Source organism: Durio zibethinus, chromosome 22 (genome assembly GCF_047325235.1).
Source record: "Durio zibethinus cultivar Kanyao isolate XHJ-2024 chromosome 22, ASM4732523v1, whole genome shotgun sequence".
Taxonomy (NCBI): Eukaryota; Viridiplantae; Streptophyta; class Magnoliopsida; order Malvales; family Malvaceae; genus Durio; species Durio zibethinus.
The window spans coordinates 15,266,263-15,286,375 of NC_143183.1; the positions used below are offsets into that span (position 1 = coordinate 15,266,263).

Sequence of the window (20,113 nt, forward strand, 5' to 3'; positions counted from 1 at the left end):
ATTCCTTTATAAATTGGTCACTCCAACACACCAGAAAGGTTGATGAATCAAGAGAGCAAGAGTCAACAAGCTATATTTTAATTCTCTCAAAGAATTAAAGTTGTTAGAGCTTAAAAGTCTACATATTTGTATTTGTTGTATCCAAATTATTATTGTTGTTCATTTATCAAATTTCTTTGTACTTCATTAAGCAAACATTTAGCCTTTGAGAGGTGTTTTAAGTTTGTATTTTTATTAAGTGATTTTATAATCAAGAGGTAAGGTATCTTCTTGAATTTATGGGATTGAGAGGTTGCTACTTACCCTCAAAAGTAGGGAGTGAAAGGTTTCTATCTTAAACCTTAGACAGAAAAAGATAGGGTTGTAATTTCAATTCAAGATTAGTGGATTGAAGCCTAGGTGTGGACAACCAATAAGAGAGGATGTAGGTGCTTTGTGAAGAAGGATCGAACCTCTATAAATCATTGTGTTTGATTTCTCTATCCCTATCTCCTTACATTTATTATTGTTTATATTTGATTCTAGGTTCATTAATTGTTATTGTTTCCATTATATTTTCATCAAACGTGCTTATTGTTTTAATTCCTCATTCAATTATTTTGAAATTATTGTTTAGGAAAATTTTAGAGAAATCTAATTCACCTCTCCTCTTGATTACCATCTCACCTAATAAGCTAACACTCAAGAATTTAGAATATAAATGTTCCTGCTATATAACTATGATTGATAAAATTGCCTTACAAAAAATAGGAGATTAAAGAGATACTTGTTTAAAAGGAAAATATCAAACTATTATATTTATGAGATTTATAAAGGTCTTGGGTTTGAAATATTATTCCCATTGATTATAGCATTTATAAATTGTTTGAATTTATAATGTAATAAGTTAATGCAAATTTAATATATGTAATGGATACATAATTTCATGAAGAATTATGGTTGATGGTAATGAAAGATACATTTAAGTGTGTATACCTATGGCATCCCTATATTTTGTAAATTTTATGTTAGTACACTATCTAAAATTTGGCCAACAATTTGGGATAATTAGATGACTGATTAAAAGAAAATGCATGTCATTAAAAATATTGAAGCATTTATTGGTTACTAGCATTTTGAAGGATGCTCATTAAGGTCTTATTAGCCATGTTTATAAATTAGAATAGAACATGCAAATTCAATATTCCAAAGGCATTGGTATATACATGTGTTTAATTATATTTTGTGATGCCATGGAGAACATTGGTATAGTTTACCATATATTACCAAAATAAAATGAATTGGATGAAATTTTTTTCTTATACATATAAGAAAGATATGGGATATGGAGATAAAATGCCATCATCCAATTAATACATTATTGGTTAAAGATAATAAAGACATTTTTTTGCTTTTTATACTCGAAAATAGCTTTTTGCAAGCTGTTAAAATGAAAAGTGCATAAGTTTTTGTGGTCTTTAATAATTTCATGACAATAGCAAGGATGTGGCTAGTTATATACCATATTAACATATGGGTTTAGATAATAATATTGGCTTGTGAAAGCCGTAAGTCTTAAAGTTAGCCAATCAATGATTTAACCAATGAAAATTCATCACGAGTTTTTGCATAAAATATGAGTAGAACTCATATTATAATTATTGTTTATGCTATTTTATGAAAATGATTCTTTGGATTCATATTTCATGACTTGTGTTGATATGGTGATCTAGATATGAACATATTGATCACAAAATGACTGTGAAAGAATTTGAAATTGGAGTTAAATAAACTATGGACTGTTATTTTACATAGACATATTAGTCCTACGAGTAAAAGTTTGAATTTATTATATATTCGAAAATGTTATAACCAATTAAAAATAGTAAATAATAGAGATATATACTTAGACTACACAATGGTGGAGAAAAAAGTTCTTATAAAATTTTGAAATCGAGTTTAGATATTTCAATAGTCATGAATTTAGAATTGGCCATTTGGCAATTAATATATGCATTGAAATTCATCATAACATTTAAGATAGTTGGTTTTCACTAAAAGCCATCACTATAAATAATAACTAGCACATGATGAGGGTGATCAGAATAAAAAGAAATAAAAATTGCCATCATAATGTTGTAAGATTTTAGTATAGTCTTATGAACAAATTATACAAGCTAATAAGTTTAGTACACTTATTAAAATAAAATCATAAAAATGTCCTTAAAAATCTTTAAATGATTAAAATGATTTGGTTTATTCATTGAGTTTATCCAATTGTACTAGAAGTATAATTGTATTAAAGATGTATAAAAGTATGGAAATAGAATAGTTGAAATTTATGAGTATAGAGTTATGGCCATAATCAAAGCCAACTATTTTTTAAAATGATAAGAATGAGTTAACAATGTCTAGAGCATATAAATGATATGCAAAATGAAAAAATTTGGATATATTAGCTTGAAATGATTATAGATTCACTCTCAAGTAAAGATAATTACCATAAAAGAAAAATTGAATTCCAAAATATTTGGTTACTAGTACTACAAGTAAAATGGATTTAAACCCTTACTATTAGACACCAATAATGAGAACCCAACTTTGAATTAGTAACCTTTAATTACAAAGTTTAATAGGTAAAAATAAGTTATTGTTATGTGTTTATTAAGTACTAATAAAATCCATTCAAATTTTAAAAACTATTGTGATCCATTATGCGGGGATGATAAGGTTTTATATTCTTAATGGAATTTTAAATGTCTAAAGCAATAGAGGCATAATGAAAATTATACATATATAAACATAGAAGTGGTGCTGCTTCAATAAGAAAAATTGGAGTCTCTCTTATAAATGTTTATGAATAGAATAAGCAAATGGTCATAATAGTGCTAAAACGATTATAAATCTCTGATAGAAGAATAAATAAGTATTATATGTGTTATATCTTCAATCTAATACTAGGAGTAGAGGTTTAATCTGATGAAACCATCAACTTCATTAGAATTTTAAGATATATACGCTAATTGAAGGTTTAAATTGAGAGATACCTTATTGTATTCATAATATTTATTTGTGTAAAAAGTTAAAGATTAAGCATCAATGTTCCAAACTAGTGAAGGGTTGTTGGTAGTTTAGAATGTGGTGCATCTCATATTGGATAAAATAATTTAATTATTGATGAATAAAATTAATTTTTGTATTAATTTTATTCATATTTTAAATAATTATGTTTGAATAGAAATAATTATTATATGACAAATGGTCATAATTATTTGAATATAAATGAATTATTATTATTCATAAAAGACATGATTATATAAAATGTCATAATCATTTGAATAAAAGTTTATCTCTGTTCATTCATTATAAATAATTTTTTCAATATAATCAATTTCACTTTATTTCTGCTTGGAGAGTTTTTAGGTTTTGTTATATTATAAAAGGCATAATTGTCTTTAAAAAAATGTTTTTCACGTCTCAAAACCAAAATTCTTTTCTATTATTTCTATTCTTTTATGTATTTTTTTTATAACATATCAATGTAGGGCTGTTGGAATTTTGGCATTTCGCTTGCACTTTCCACTCCATAGCAGATGAATTTTGCTATGTTAACTTCTTTTATGGCTGCAATGTAAACTGATTTTGTTCAGTTCTTTTGTTTAGGGAAGTTTTTTTTTTCACCTTGTCATTTTAATATTAGTAATTTTCATTCTTATTCTAATTGAATTTTACTAGTATTCTTTTTGCAAACTTTCTGGTGCATAATTAAGTCAGATACACTTCTTCTGATCTCATTAAGGCATGCATGCTCAAAACAGCCTTAATTTTGTTGACCTTATTGTACTATTTCAGATGCTTGCCGGGTTCATGCTGGTTGAGATTTTAGGGATTTGTGTGTGTGCATAATCATGATATGAAAAAGCGGAGGGTTTTGGAGGATATTATACAATCTTTATAAGGTTTATAGCAGATGTTATAAAAAAAAAAAAAAAATCATACATCCCATTAAGCAAGAGAAAATTTTAGTAAAGGGAAGCAGCCTTGGACAGGATTTAGCAGCCTTGCCTGTTAGCTGAATAGCAGTACCTTCATAATGGCAGAGGAATAACACCTACTCATTGGTATTGTCTGCAATATTACAGAGACAAAAAGAAACATGCTTTTGCTAGCCAATGTTGCTTTCACTCCCCCACTAACAAAAGGGTTCTTCAGGTTATCGCAAAACATTCCAACCATAACTTCGGTCTGAGCCATGCCAGATTATATTTTACAATAATCTGAAACCAAGAAACAGTAATCAGTTGCTTAAACACAGCAAAAGATGAAAGCTGAACAGCAATATTTGCAGAAGTTTAAAACTTAAAAGAGTCTCAAAATCATGACTTGCCAACATAATTGTCAGATATATAAACTGTCATGTCCTTTTCAAGTATATTGTTCACCTCTCACAGAAAAAAGGAGAAGCCATTAACCTACTTTGTTTCAGTATATCATTTGTGGACTTCTGAACCTTTACCATAAGCTTGAACATTGTACCCATGATTTGCAGAGCACCCACCAAAGTTTACCTCTCAATTTAATGAAAAGAGCTGCTGGCTTTCTCTTCTTGATTGTTGCACATGAACAGTTGGCACTGTTTGATTGAGTCAGTTCATCATGCTGAACAAGAAGTGATTACAGAATTGCAGGTTATTGCCACCTTTTATCTTTAAACTAATTGACCACTGGGACAGAAAATCAAAAAGAAGGCAGCCGAGAGCAATGATACATATATAAGGGTATAAACAAACCAAACATGAAAGAATTTTGCTATGTTTGTAATCTATTCATTTAAATAGCCAACTTCAAAATATTATTTATAATCATTTGTTAAACTTAATAAAAGAACATAAACAAACAAAAGTCAAACCTATTCACGAAGTATTTATCTTTACACATATAATGATACATAATCAAAGACGGTAATTTAAAGAAGGAGATAATTTCAAGATCCAAGAAAATGGTGGTGTAATGAAATATTACAGCAAAACCAAGAAAAGTAAAGAAGAAGACCAACCTTTTGTCCATTTGTGTATATTATAGAAATGTCCTAATCGCCTACCAGGGATTGTTTCTTTGGAGTGATTCCAGCCTGAAACTGGGGACCAATCTCAAAAAACAAATTAAAGAAACCAGCAAGATATCAGTTTAAGGATGATAAGGTGACCAAAGAAAAAAAAGAAAGGGTTGTATTATTTCTTTCCCATTTTACACTTTAATGTAACTGAATTATAAAAAGAACTACAATATTTTTCATATATTAGTTAGAATGTAGACAATTGATGTGTTTTGATCTTTGAATGATTAAGTCTCCTTGTTTCAAGCTTCAATTATGTTTTCCTATAAGCTGAGAATCATCCCTCCTTGAAAGCTTCCAAGTAGACTTCATTTTTTTTCCATCTTTTGCTTGAGATTAATGCGCTATTTGTTTCATAAAAATTAACTTATAGAAAATGAACAAAGTCATTTTCTTACGTTTGTTTGATCAGTCAACAGAAAATGATCAGCCAAAGCAATACAATTTGGTTTCTTCTCTGAAATACAATATTGGGATAAAGCCGGAGAATTTTTTTCTTTTTTTTTTACAAAGAGAATTGTAATTTGGGATAAAAAATAACTGTACAAGTGTTGAGATCTTAACTTAAACTTATTAGATATATATTTTAAAAATAATTATATACATAAATTGAGTTAAGTTTTATATTCCTCTTTCGGTAATATATATATTTCAAATGGTTTTAACTCATGCACTTAAGCATGAGAATTGTACTAGAAGATCCAATTGCTTAGTGAGCTTTACCAAAGGCTATAGAATTAATGGTTTTTATTGAACAAACATAAGGCAGAATGTGGAGGAATATTGATGGTAAGTCGCTTGGATCAGACCAATGAACATCCGACCACAAGGCAACCCTTCATTTTCAGAGAATACAGCTAAAGGACTAATAATGTTCCCCCTTTGGTGGCTTTAAATTCAACATCTTTCTTTTTCTGTCAGTTTTTCTTTTATTTTTTATCCCCTTTTTGCCCCCTTCTTTGACCATACTTGGAATAGGAAACACACATTTAAAAGCCATTTGCCTCTCTCTTCTTTTTTTTTTCATACCCCTTTTTGTAAAGTAGGACCATTATCAAGGTTTATGCCACTATTACTAAGAATGTTAATCAAAAGGTTACGGAGTGGGTTTGAGTATCTTTTATTTTAATTTTTGAATTTTTATATTATATTAAATTTTATATTCATATTCAATGAATATTTCAAATTTATTTTTATTCTCATTTCGTGAATATTTAATAGATTAAATAATTTTTGTACTCATAATTTTTTTTAAAAAACTAAAAACTAAAATTTATTTTTTAAAATTTTATTTTATCTTGTAATTTATATAATTTTATATAGATATATATTAATATATATTAACTCTAATTAATCTAAAATAGCAATTTATATTATTTAAAGAAGAATTTATTTACTAAATAAATAGAAATATATATTTAAGGTATAAATATAAAACATGTATTATATTTTTCATCTCTATTCTGATACTTAATAAAAATTTAAAATTCTCTTCATCATTATTCATACAATATAATAATCATTTTTATCTTCGTTCAAATAAAAAGTCAGATTTCTGATTAGGTATGAATAATATAGACATCTCTTACTATTACAAGATATATTATTTTCATTTAATTTGATGACCTTTTCTTTTGAAAAGCTATATTTTGAAAATAAAAAGCAAATTACACATACTAAAATTTGAATATCAAATCTATTATATACATTTTTTGAAAAATAATTATTTAAATCAAATAAATTAAATTTTGAATTCAATGATATTTTTGTACTTGTTATTATTCTATGTATCATTATTTATTATAGAATAAATTAAATTTCAAATTCAATGATATTTTTGTACTTGTTATTATTCTATGTATCATTATTTATTATAAAATTTTTAATTTTTAAATATATTTAATAAAATATGTAGCAATTTTTTAATCCTGATAATTTTTTCATAAATAAGTCATATTTTCACTTTTTCTTTTGGTAGAAGCCATATATAGTATTCCCAATTCCCACGCTTGTTTTTACTTTCTCTACAATCCATACAGGTAAGAACAAACTAATAATCCGGTGCACTAAGTAGAGGACAAAGGAAAGAAACACTAGCTTAATCATGGCTTTCCACAAACCTGCCACGCCTGCAAAACTGTCTAGTACTTTTCTGGTTTATTACTCACACCACGGGTTTTTTTTTTTTTTTTTTTAAGTAGAAATGGCAGTGCAGAAGTTACATTATCAAGGAAACCAACTTTTCCAGTAAAATCATTAGTAAAGAAGCATTCTGGTTTCTATTATCACTTCTCTTCTTTCTTTTCCTTTTTTTTTCACTTTTTTTTTTTTTTCATTTCCTCTTGTCACTTTGGTTTTGAGTATCCATCAAACCTTCACTTCTCGTTGCATTTAAAACAAAAAAGCAAGTACCCTAATGATTATATTGACCATACTTGATATTCTTTAGCTCATCAAAAAATTCCCTAAACTAACAAAAGAATCATCATGAATAAAACAATCTTCAAGTTCCCACTTTGGAAGTTCTTGATAGTGCAAGTTCATCCCTGCAAAGGCAAAAAAGATACATCATTATCACGTAAGGAAGCTAATTTTTGCTTTATAAGTATAGGAAGTAATCATCAGTAATGACAAAGTATAGTACGTAATCCTTGTGAAGAATTATCAATCTCGTACGGAGACTGGTATGTTGTAAGCTAACATCGTATTATGATTGAGTCGGAATTTGCGATGACTGGAGTTAGTTAACCAATGAATTACAAAATTTACACCTGATCAAGAAAACATCAAAGTGAAATTAGCCAAATAAACCAATAAATGAAAAAAAAAAAAAAAAGAAAAAGGAGGGAAGAAAAGAGGACTGACCATTTTTTGGTTTGTGGGCAACGGAATGTCTCCATTACCCTTAAGAATGAATGTCCAATCTGCATATGGGGACCCAAATTCTGCTTCAGTATTAGGAATAAGAGAACGGCTCTTCTGGAGAAAAATTTCAATGGAAAAGAGAACAAAAATATCAAACGCTTTCATTTATATGCCAAGTACATTTTCTTTCTCAGAGCTGGGTTTTCATATAGATTCTCATTATCCATAAGCTACGCGGCCAAAAGCTAGAGGCATGATTCAATTTCTTGGAAGATATGTTAAAGGTATCTCTTCCATGTTTAAAAGCTATGGGAGTCATTGTTTAAGTTCAAGGACCACAAGCACAAAGGAGCCTTGTGTGGTTGACATTCGTTTATTTTAAACAAACTTGATGCACAAGACTGAAAAAAGAAAAGTAAACAAATAAGCTTGACAGGAGTTTACCTGATTGATTCAGAACGCAATTTAGAACGCAAATTATTGCTGATATGCAGAAGCACATTGAAATTTCCCCTAAAGATAATTTGTATCCTGGTTGTAAACCATAAAAATCACTTAGTAATGGGAAAAAAACAAATATTTGCAAATAAGAGAAGGCATTCATACCATTCCTTCATAGAATAGTTTGAAAATACGGAAACAAGACAACTAAAGCCTAAGTGAATGAATTATCAAAGCATGTCTGTCCAGTCCACCGAACAAAAAATGTAAACTTACATAGAGAGAGAGAGATCATCTGTTGAATGTGGAACCTCATCCTTTAGAAAAAATTTAGCTCGGTGTATCCATGCGCATATGGCAAAAGCTCCTCTACTTCAATCCTTGAACTAGAGTAACTCATGCTTTTCTTCAATCGGCCATGGCTTGACTCAACCTCAGCCCAAAATATACCATAAACTGGCCTGTGATCTGAGAACCTAGATTCCCCACGGACATAAGATAATTGATGGAGGCCTTCTCCATACCACAGTATCCGGTCACACCTTTGTACAAAAAAAAGTTAAATGAAGTCAGCACCTGAAGTGGTTAGATTTAAAAAATTAAAAAAAATTTAAAAAAAAAGGAGACGGGGAGGGGACTAAATACTTCACTTAATAATCCAGTTTTCTTTATCATACTATCATTTTGTTCTGCATAACTATGATTTTAAGTACTTTATCCTGCGTTATGGCAGGAGGCATTTTCTTACCAAGCAGGAGTTCGGCGTTTCTCTTTTGGGTGCATATCATCCCCAGCATATCTGTCTGAATTAGTTGAATACTTGTATGTTGGTGGGAAGTAAATCTTTCCTTCATTCCATCCCACAAAAACACGCCCTCTTTTTTGCTCTATCCTTAACTGCCAAGAATAGCATCAATGAAAGGTTTTCTTATTAAATTTGACTGTAAAAGTTATGATATGTATTTCAATCCTGTAAAGAAATTTGGCCAAAATAAAACCCCTGAAGAAACTTGTGGAGTTTGTAATAGAACAGTAAAGCATACCTGGTCATTTTCTAATAATGCTCTCCAGTTCTGCATCTCAACAAGTGCCTTGGCAGACCGGTAAGAGAGGGCAATGCGATAATTCAAATCCCCAAGCCAAATTATTCGACTGGATTAACATATAAATAGTCAGTACATGCAAACAAAAAGCAAGGGAAGAACACAAAACCCAGAACAAGAAAATATTGGTAGTTTTTGCATATACGAGATGGATCCATTTCTGCATCAAGTTTTACGGGTAATTATGTTGGTTTGGAATTGAAATTGTGACAGTCAAGCAGGCAGGGAGACAGACTATAAAAGATGCTGAAGAACAATAGAATCACTTTTAGTCAAACAAAAATAATACTACAATAGACCAATTCCATTTATTGTTGTTTCAGAGCTATTCACGATGTATTTCAGATATGCATATCTAATTCATTCAAGTAATCTTAAAGAAAAAATGAATCTAATTGACAGTAGACTAGCAAAAGCCTTACTCATGCGCAAGGATTGTTTCAGGGGACTTCTCATCAGTTGCATTATGAATCCGTGGAAACCTCGTCTTCTTAAGAATCTCCATGACATCAGAGTTCCTTCTTAGCTCATCTCCCTCCTTTTGTCCCGAAGTTAAATGAGTACAAATGAAACAAAAACTTGTTTGATGCACCAACATACTGACAGATATAGAACCCTGGCAAAACAAGCCAGATAGGTTAATCATAACTGGCTCTGATTCTTGGGGGGAAGACAAAAGTAAATTATATGAAAAATAAAGTGAATGAGTACCATTCTACAGTCTAAGTAATACCTTATTTCCAAGATAACCCATCAATCCTCTGCCAACGCAGGATACTTTCATGTTTTTAACATGATCTCTCAACTCATTTCTCACCCAAATTGTGAGAAATATACCAACCATTTGCTTACTAGCCACTAAGCAGTACCTTGAATGCCCAGGCATCCTATATCCCTGTTCGTTGGATGCTGATCCACCATAGGACATTGGTGAGTACAATACAGTACTTGGTGAATCTGCAATCCCGTTATCATCATCCGAAGAACCCCATCTGGAGTAATCACTAGGCCTGGAGTAATCACTTGGCCGGGAGTAATCACTAGGCCTATTACCCCATCTATAACTGGAGTCATAGTCACTTGGTCTATGACCAAATATTACCCGATCACAAACACTGAACCGCCTGTCAAGTCGTGGTTGTGAAATTGAGGGGTCAGTGTCCATTCTCCAGCTGTTGGTAGTCTGAAATGATCGACGATGAAAAAAAGATGAATTCTTCTGCCTAGATGACCCCTCGAAATCAGCATTTATCTCAACAATGGGCTGAGGAACAGGAGATGGTGTATAGCAGCCCCCTCCTCCACTGGTTCCCGGAAGATTATTTAGAGTCTTTCTAATGAGAGACAACCATTTTTTGGCAGGACCATTGTCTTCTGCCCCCAAAATATTCCCAGCATTCAAAGGAACTATCTCTTGAAACCTGTAAGAAACCAAGTGGGAAAGAAACTATTCTATAAGCAATGGATCTACAACAGCGTTTAGCAAGCGAGACAAGAAGATCAAAACTGTCAAAGCATACCCAAGGACATATATATCTGCAGGAGGTGAGGCATGAAGCCATTCTTCTAGATTCAAATTACTAGGTGGGGATCTTCCACCCACATTCCATGTGGCAACAAAAATGCTGCTCCAATTGAACAGAGAAGAGTAGTTGGTATTGATGCATCACAAAGGAACAAAAGTGATAAAATAATACCATATAAAATTTCAAAGAAAGATACCTATGATTTTGGACATCTATGATTCGAGGGTGATCAAGATTCATTCTCCCTCGCTGGCTTTGCTCTGTATTCTTACTAAATTTTTCTGCACATCAAAGTTACGTTTAGAAATTACTTGTAATAAAGTCCTAAGCGCAATTTCCTTTTAGAAACAGCCAAAAAAACCCCCCAAAACTAGTGAGATTATGAACCTGTTTTACTCTTTTTGATTGTGCATGGCTCCCTTTCTGAGAAGCTAGTCCTGTATTCCACTTCACCGCCTGAAGGTTGAAAAGCAAAGAAAAATACTGTTAACACATCAATCAAAGTCATATATACAAGTTATGAAACAAAGAAAAAACTGTAGCCATAGCAGAAACAAAACAAAAATTGAAGGTGCTTAAGAATATTCAAGGATGCCCTTTGTGGCTGATTAGAAGTTGCATGAAAAGAGAAGATATCAGAATCTTGAGTACTGATAAATAGAATCAAGGAAAAGATAAGCCTTCAATCAACCAACTAAACCATGCTATGTTGGCATGTTCTAATTGGACGGAAGAAAAATATTCTCTTTCCTTTATTTTTCACAACAACCAAACAGTCTTCTTCTCTGGCATGAAAGCCTGAGATTCTAACCATTTCTGTAATTGATGAATACTAAGCAATCATTGTGAAATCCCAGAAAAAAGCTCAAGTAGCCACCTCCTCCATAAACATGATCATCCGCTTGAAAGTCCTCAGTTTTGCTCTTGATATTGAACCATTTCCTGACCATTCTTTTGGACCATGAGAGCTACGCCAAAACAATAAATTACCCAATAAAGGAAAACCAATCAGTTAACAAACTCCAAATTTTTTTTTTCATAAATTTGAGTACAGAAAACCAGAAACAGAGAAGAGGAAGAACAAAAAAAAAAAAAAATAAAACCTTGCTTTTCTTGGGTTTCCCATCTCTCATTGTTGGACTTCTACTTCATACAGTTCCTAATTTACTCTTTACAATTCCCCAAACTGCCAGCTTTGCTTGTAATCACCAAAAAAAAAAAACTGTTATTAGAACCCCATAAGCAGCACTCTCCTCTGGTCCCAGAGTAAAGCAAGTTGAGTTCTCTGGTCCCGGATAGTTAACTGAGGAAACAAATGCCTTTATCTTCACTTGCTCAAAAATAAGGTAATTTGAACCAAAGAGAAGTAAACAAGAATTAGGTTTGTCCTAGTTTCCTGTTTCTATTGCTACTATGAATATGAAAGCAAAGAAAGAAGCCAAAACCCAGAAAATATGAAAGTCCAACGTCTATAAAAAAGGAGAGGAGATGGAGAAAGAGAGAAATAGAGACAGCACTTTAATGCGTGGAAGTAAGATGAGAAGAAGGGAGATACTTGAAGTAGAACAAGACAATGTGGTAGACATTAAGAAAGAGAAAGAAAGAAAGAAAGAAAGAGAGAAGAAAGTGTAGAAAGAGAAAACTCATAAGCAACCCCCACTCTTTCTTTGTTAAACAAAGAGGGCCTCGTTCTCAGTAAAACAGCAAAGTATCGAATTTGAACAGAATAAAGTGCAGTAGAGAGAGAAACACTCACTCGCTAAACGTCTTTTAACGGGTTTTAGGTCCTCAAATCTCAAGGCAATTCCAACATGATGGGGCAAGGGGGCAGTGTCGTTTTGTTTCATGTAATGAATGTTAAAACGACAAGTTCAGGTTAAGGGAAGGCTGCCCGGTCAGCAAAGTGCTTAAGGGGTGGTAACAGATCTACCATGCCGCCCACTGGCAGCTGTCTTTGAACCCCCTTTCGCTTGTCTAAACTCTTAAGCCAATTCTTGGTCTTCCATCAAAGTAAAAAAGGCAGTTAAAGAAGGAAAAAGATAAAGGGGAATGTTTTGTAGTAGTACTACTACTGCATTTTGTTCCTGTCTCTTTCTTTCTCTTACTCTCTGTCTCTTTGATTTTTTTTTTTTGGATTTTATTCTTTTCTTGCTTATAATAACTTTGAAAAATGTTTTTGTTGTATATAGAGGCAAGCTATTGGCGTTGGTGCATTAACAAAGGCAAGCTTGCTTCTCCTATATACAGTAGCTAATAGGCAATCGCTTATAACTTTGACATACCTGCGTTTATTCATTTATATTTATTTTATATTTAACATTTTATATTTAACACTTATAAAATATAAAAATTATAATATATAATTTAATTATTAAATTAAAATATATTTTTTTTATGTTATCAAATTTATATATAATTTTTATTAAAATTTTAAATTATATTATTTTTATATTTTTTATTAATTTCGTATTATATAATTATTTAAAATTACCACATCTATTTCAGGATTCCGTGAAATTTCTAGGTTTTTTCAAGATTCCCCAGAAAATACTCAATTTTTTTAATTAACACTTTTGCGGATATGGAGCAACGTTCAGGTACAAGATTGGGTCTGCAGATTGATTAATTACAGCATGGAAAATGAGGAGTGTAGGGAATGTTGTTAACCAATCTGACTGTTTTCATTCAATCTAGGCCAGTGCCCTTGGAAACAAAGGCAATTGCCCCAGTCTTTAGGATGTTGTTACTGTTCTTTCTTCTTATCACTACCCTATTTAATAGAAGCCACTATCAAACTCCCCTTTCTGGCACAGGACCATATATAGTTTATTGTGATTTTAAACTTTTTCTCTTAAATTTTGGCACTAGTGAGAGGATGAGCGTCTAGGGAAAAGCATGCTTAAATCTATGGTAGAGGAAGAGCCCCTAAAACTTTCTAGTTTCTAAATCCTCCGCCGTCCGGGCTTGCTCCTCGGGACTTCAATCCTTGACTATTAACGGTAAATTAGATTTGTCAATTTAAAAAAAAAAAATTTGTTAATTTTAAACATAAAATAATGACAAGATATAAAAATATATATAAAAAAAAGTGATATATTTTAAAATTTTTTAAAATTTATATATAAATTTAATAAAAATTAAAAAATATATTTACGTTTGACATATTAATATAAATTATAATTTAATAATTACTATATTTTAAAGATATGTTATACAAAATAAATAAACATAGATAGCCAATTACAAAATTTACTTAAAACTATATCTAAATATTAAAGCAGTCAAAACATGGTTAATTTAAGCAACTCAAATTTTGAAATCTTTGCTATTTTGACCAGTATTGGCAAATAACATTTCAGTTTCTACACAAAAAAAGAGGGGTTGTCTGTTAACCTTTGTCCTGTGTTCTTCGCCTCATGATTGTTGGGGCCTAAGCCAAATTGATTTTAGCAGCAAAAATTGTAGAATATATGGTTTAAGGGCATTTTTTTTATTGAGCTGACGGCGGTGGATCATTCCATGTTGGGACACCATAAGAGGCATAAAACCAAAGCATCAAACAAAATTCTCAATTGGAAAATAAAAATGCTTTTATAACTTGTTCATATGGGCTTCCCACTATGCTCATAAGTGAAGTCTTCTCTGGTATCATAAATCCGTTGTCCCAATTAGGGATTGGCAAGAGATTGTTTAAAGGTGTCTAGGGTCACTGTAATCTAGAGTAGGGTCAGCCCTGCTGTCCCTGAATCCCTTTTCTCCCCTGGAAAAGGTTCATCACTTGGAGGGTTTTTTTTTTTTTTTTTTTTTGCAAAATCACTTGGAGCTTAATTGAACCCATGATAAAGCAAGGTGGTTTTTTGTTAAGAATATATCTAGACAAAGGTAAGAAAATAGAGTTAAGTTCTCTATTATTTATTTGAAGTTATTACAGTTTAAATTTTGTTCTTTAAAATTAAGATTTTTTATTTTATCATGCGATTATGTAATTATTGATAAATATTCATTACCGTAACAAATATTTTCATCTTTAATTTTTATTTACTCAAATCAAACAAATATTCCAAAAATCTTTCCAATTTCATTCCCAAACATTATATTTTTATTTTGAATGTTGTTTTAATGTAATTTTTCAATATCCCAATCCAAATTCACAATTAATAATGAAAATACAACAAATGATTTCACGAATATATATATAAATATATAATTTTAGCTCAAATAGCAATGAACGACATAGAACGCCTCCGTCTTACAAAATTTTCTAACACATGAATAATGAGTGGACTTCCATTTGTTTAAATCAAGGTTATCTAAATCAGCATAAAATCAATTGCCTCCATGAAATGGGATGTGATTTGCTTTTTTTTAACCCCTTTTTCTATGAAATTCAGAACATGTGTTGGTATTCTGCCTGTTGTAATGTGGGTCTCTTTGGAAATCATTTGAAGCAATAAGGAGAAAAAGTAAAAGATTGAATAGTACAAAGAAACTTGTAAAAGTGATAGGTTGTATTAAAGACTAAAGAAAAAAACAAAAAAAAAAGGGCCATGTTTTTGGTATTTGGATATCTAAAGAGCAAAGGAAGTGACCCTACTTTTTTGCATTGACAACTTGAACTAGATCCATCTATTTTTCTTTTTTCCATATGCCAGATGGTATCTAAGAGACCAACTTCTTTTGGATTCAAGAAAAACATAATTAAAGAGGAAGGTGGATGCACATTTTTTTTCTTTTTGCCTCATTGCATGGAGGACCAAAAAGAATATTTTGTCTACTAACAATTTTTTCATTAATTTGGTTTGGTTGTATATAAATGAATATTATGCTTTAAAATAAAATTATTCTAATTGGAATTGGATGATAAGCAAATTTGTATGCATATATTAATTTCAATGGCTAGAATTTGCAAAAGGTCAAAAAAAAAAAAAATCATGCCATTAAAGGATTAGACTAGTATAAAATTTGTTTAATTTCTCCCGTCACACTAGAATTTGTCAAAAATGAAAATGGAACTCGTGCCTTTAAAATTCTCACCAAACGTCACGTTTCAATCATTTAATTGTTAGTATTTTTATGAAACCGATTTTTAAGATTAAATTTCATCAAAACTTTCGATAAAAATTATTACCAAACAAGAGATTTATCACTTGAGCTTAGATAAATGAATTTTTTGCTTGTTTTGAAAGAGAATGGGTCCAATTTTTATTGAATTAGGACATGAAAACAGGTATGGTTGAACCATTCTGAGGCCCTGCCCTACGTTTGTAATCAAGAATATTTGAGTTTTCCATCTATTTTCCAGGGCAGGGAGCCCCGGATCAGTTACATCAACTTTATCTAAGCAAACACCAAATTTATGTATTCAATAAAGACATTATAAACAATTCATTCATGATTCTAAAAAAAGAATTCTTTTGCCCAAGAAAATATATACTATTAAAAATGTTACCTCACAAAAGATAATTTTTAGTCCGATTTGATAATTTTAAATATAATACAGTAATATGATATAATATAATATAAAAAATATATAAAAAAACGATTTAAAATTTTAATAAAAATCTTATATGAGTTTGATAAAAATAAAAAGTATATATATAGACACAAATTATAATACAATAATTTTAATATTTTACATATATTTAAGATGAAATAAATATAATACGAATATACAAATTACTAAATTTAATCTTGTAAGTTGACTGTATAATTCATGAACTGCAAATCAAACCTATAGCTAGCATATAAAGAATTATTTCCTCCATTGGAAACTTTGGACAACAAAATATTATAAATGAAGATAGTTACAAAAATAGAAATCATATAACAATTTCAGATGTCTTTAAGACATATGCATATATAGTACCAAAAAATTTTTTTTCCATTGTTATTGTGTCAAATAAAAAGTACTATGTCATGACGTTCCTATTTGTTAAAAGTTGGATATATTATTTATAACCTTTCTTTTCGTAACTTATAAAAACTAATAATCATCTTGAGGTAATCATTTACATTTACTTAATTATTTCCCTTATGATCACCTACTAATCTTTTCCATTAAAGGCTTTAGTATAGGTTTCTGGATGGGTCGAGTCAATACTGAAATGGAGATTATTTGGTGTATATAATTATGTAATATAGTTAAGTTACGTTTAATTGATATTTTTGTTCTTTGTATTTTGCAAATCATGAATAAAATAGTAAAAAAATAAAACGAAAATAACCAAACAAAACTTTAGTAAGTTACAAATTTTTTATTTATTTATTTAAGATTATTAAGGATTGAACCATAACCTCCAAAATAAAGACCTCAATACTCTACCTATAGACTATACCATTGTTGACAGTGCTTTAGATTATGAGATGTCTATATTTATATCTAAATCCATTCATTCACCCTTTATTTAGATATAGTCATTTTTTAAAAAAAGTTATCTATCTAATTTATGTCTATATATGAATAGATTCATGTTGTTTATGTATTAAAATGAAAGTACTAATTATGCATAATTTGTATTTTTTTAAAATTTTAATATAATTATATATGTATCCATTAAGTATCCAACCTAAATTTAATTGATAATAGGTAAAGGGATTAATTCGAATATAAAACCATAAAAAATTCAAAATTTAATGGATTGAGATAACATCAATAACATGCTATCATCACGTATAAATGTAACCATCATGTGACAAACTAAAATCAGATAGAAGATAGGAATCACAAAATGGAATTTGAACTCTGATATCATGTTAACCAATTAATAACAAGTGGAGAAATTTAATTTAAATATAAAATCACAAAAAATTTAAAATTTAACAAATATAAAATAGCACTAACAATGTTATATCAGATATTATAAATTAAAAAAAACCTAAACGAAAATAAAATAAAATAAGTCGCCATTCAATCCACCAAAACAATGCCTGTCTTGATTATGAAGCCCAACATACTACACTACATTTTTAGTTACGCAAAACCCATAATTCGAAAAAAAAAAAAAAAAACCTAATTTATTGATAATTTTACATGAAATGAAATGATCTAATTGATAATATTATTAAAGCATCAAAAAGCTAAGTTGAAAGTTTACAAATGAGATTAGGTGTAAGATTCTGTAACTATATACATATTTTTACCAAAAAAAAAAACGTAATTTAAAATATTATAAATATTAAGAATTTAAAATTTAAAATTATTAAATATTATTTTTTAAAAAAATTTTATATGAACTAACTTAATTGAATCTTATTTGGTGAATCCGTACCGGTAAATCTCTCATGTAAATCATATATTAAAAAGATTTTTAAAAAAGTGAAAAAAAAAAAAAAAACATTAAAGAATGGGCATGAAGATCTAGTATACTTTTTCTTTTTGTATCTACATGGAGTTAAGGCTAAAATTATGAAGATTTAGGAGGCAGTCAAAGGAGAGGCAATAGTAGATTTTCTTTGAGATTCTTTTTGTTTTTTGGGTGCTTTTTCGGCTTGAAATAGACCCCATCCATTTCTTTCTTCTTCTTCTTTTTTTCTTTTTTTTTTTTTATCTTTTTCTTTACAAAGGTTTATATCCGTTTTTAAGGTATGGTTTTTGGTTGTCCCTTTGACCTTCTGAAAATCATGTTTTTCTTTAACATGTCACTTTCTTTGGCATCTGTCACAGCTACATGTATCTCCGATGTCCGCCACCTACCTATACATTTTGTATTCTACACTTTTTTGTTGTAAACCTTTGCTCTCATATGTGTCTAATCGTTTTCAATTTCTTTTAATGTAATACGATTATGAATATTCTCGATTTTATCTCATCCCAAAATTTTTCAAACCATCAAATGTGTCGAACGGTTTTTCGTTCCCAAAGACTCCATCGCTAGATTTAGATGAAAGTTTTCGAAGTCATCATTAATTTTTTTTAAGATGTGATTAATCATATAAAAATATTATTTTTTAAAAATATTAAAATTAATTAAAATTTACTAAAAAAAATTTAAGTATACAAAATTATAATTGAATTCGAGAATACAATTACGAGTGAAAAATGTATTAATACCTCACATCATCCGTTCAAGAAACGATATCAATTAAACATGTGTAATCTTTTAATTTTGATAATGCAAACTTTTTTATATTTAAATTTAATTTTCTAAAATTTATTTATGAAAAACATTTTCTTTGTTGTGGAATTATTATTATTATTATTATTATTATTTCGTATTTTATAAATTCTCCAACACTTTGATAGAATTTATAGGAAATCATTATTTAAACAATATTTCAAAAAAATTGACCATTTACAAAATTCTCAAAATCTCATTATAAGATTTTTTTATTTAATCAAAAATAACTTTAGGAACATCCCAACTCATTGGTGAGTTTCAAAATTTTATTAAACAAATTTTAAGATTATCCCGACTCTTCGACAAAAATCTTAAAAATTTTGAATAAGTTTTAAGATCATCTTAACTTTTTGACAAGATCCTAAATAAAATTATTTTTATGTTAATTAAGGGATTTAATTAATTAATTAATTCTTATTGTGATTATTTTAAAATTTTGTTGTTATTATTTGCTATTTATTACTATTTTTTTATTATTTAAAAAAAATTTAAATTATCCCAACTTATTGGCAAAATCTAAATATTTATCTTTTACTTGTATTAAATAAAATCAAACTCTTTCAATGTTTTACATTTTTTTAAAAAATATTTATTCAAAATATAAAATTTTATTATTTTATTATTTTTTACATTGTTTAAATAAACATTTGTTCTAGTAAAAATAATTTTAGATTATTCCAACTCTATGGTAAAATCTGAAAAATTATTTTTACTTGCAGTAATTAAAGAAAATCAAACTCTTTTAGCTTTCTCTAAAAATTACATTTAAAAGATTAATTTAAACAATTTATCATTTTTATTTTATTTATCTTTTTTTATAATAATAATAATATTATTATTATTATTATTATTTATCAAAATTTTTTTAAATTATCCCAATACTTTGGTGAAATTTAAATAACATTTTTGTTTGTAATAAAATTTTATTTTCCTTAAATATTTATTATTATTATTAATTTTTTTGTA

The 20,113-nt window shown here is 29.1% G+C and overlaps 1 protein-coding gene across 4 annotated transcripts; it reads right to left on the minus strand.

The window, feature by feature from the left end:
* Positions 1 to 7,433: 7,433 nt before the first annotated feature.
* LOC111307341 (type IV inositol polyphosphate 5-phosphatase 7-like) lies at positions 7,434 to 12,718 on the minus strand. Of its 4 annotated transcripts, none has more exons than XM_089751684.1 (14): positions 12,134 to 12,718; positions 11,908 to 11,998; positions 11,418 to 11,486; positions 11,227 to 11,311; positions 11,025 to 11,129; positions 10,238 to 10,925; positions 9,927 to 10,120; positions 9,445 to 9,553; positions 9,150 to 9,298; positions 8,678 to 8,943; positions 8,405 to 8,491; positions 7,961 to 8,019; positions 7,740 to 7,866; positions 7,434 to 7,641 (listed from the first exon to the last, which is right to left on the minus strand). In XM_089751684.1, exons 1-10 carry the CDS (start codon positions 12,161 to 12,163, stop codon positions 8,721 to 8,723), a joined length of 1,743 nt encoding a protein of 580 aa, XP_089607810.1. In that variant the 5' UTR covers positions 12,164 to 12,718; the 3' UTR covers positions 7,434 to 7,641; positions 7,740 to 7,866; positions 7,961 to 8,019; positions 8,405 to 8,491; positions 8,678 to 8,720. The 4 variants fall into 4 exon arrangements, with proteins under 4 accessions (XP_089607810.1, XP_089607809.1, XP_089607811.1 ...); XM_089751683.1 differs by having other exon boundaries at positions 7,440 to 7,641; positions 7,961 to 8,074; positions 12,134 to 12,477; XM_089751685.1 differs by lacking the exon at positions 7,434 to 7,641 and having other exon boundaries at positions 7,735 to 7,866; positions 7,961 to 8,040; positions 12,134 to 12,269.
* Positions 12,719 to 20,113: the final 7,395 nt, after the last annotated feature.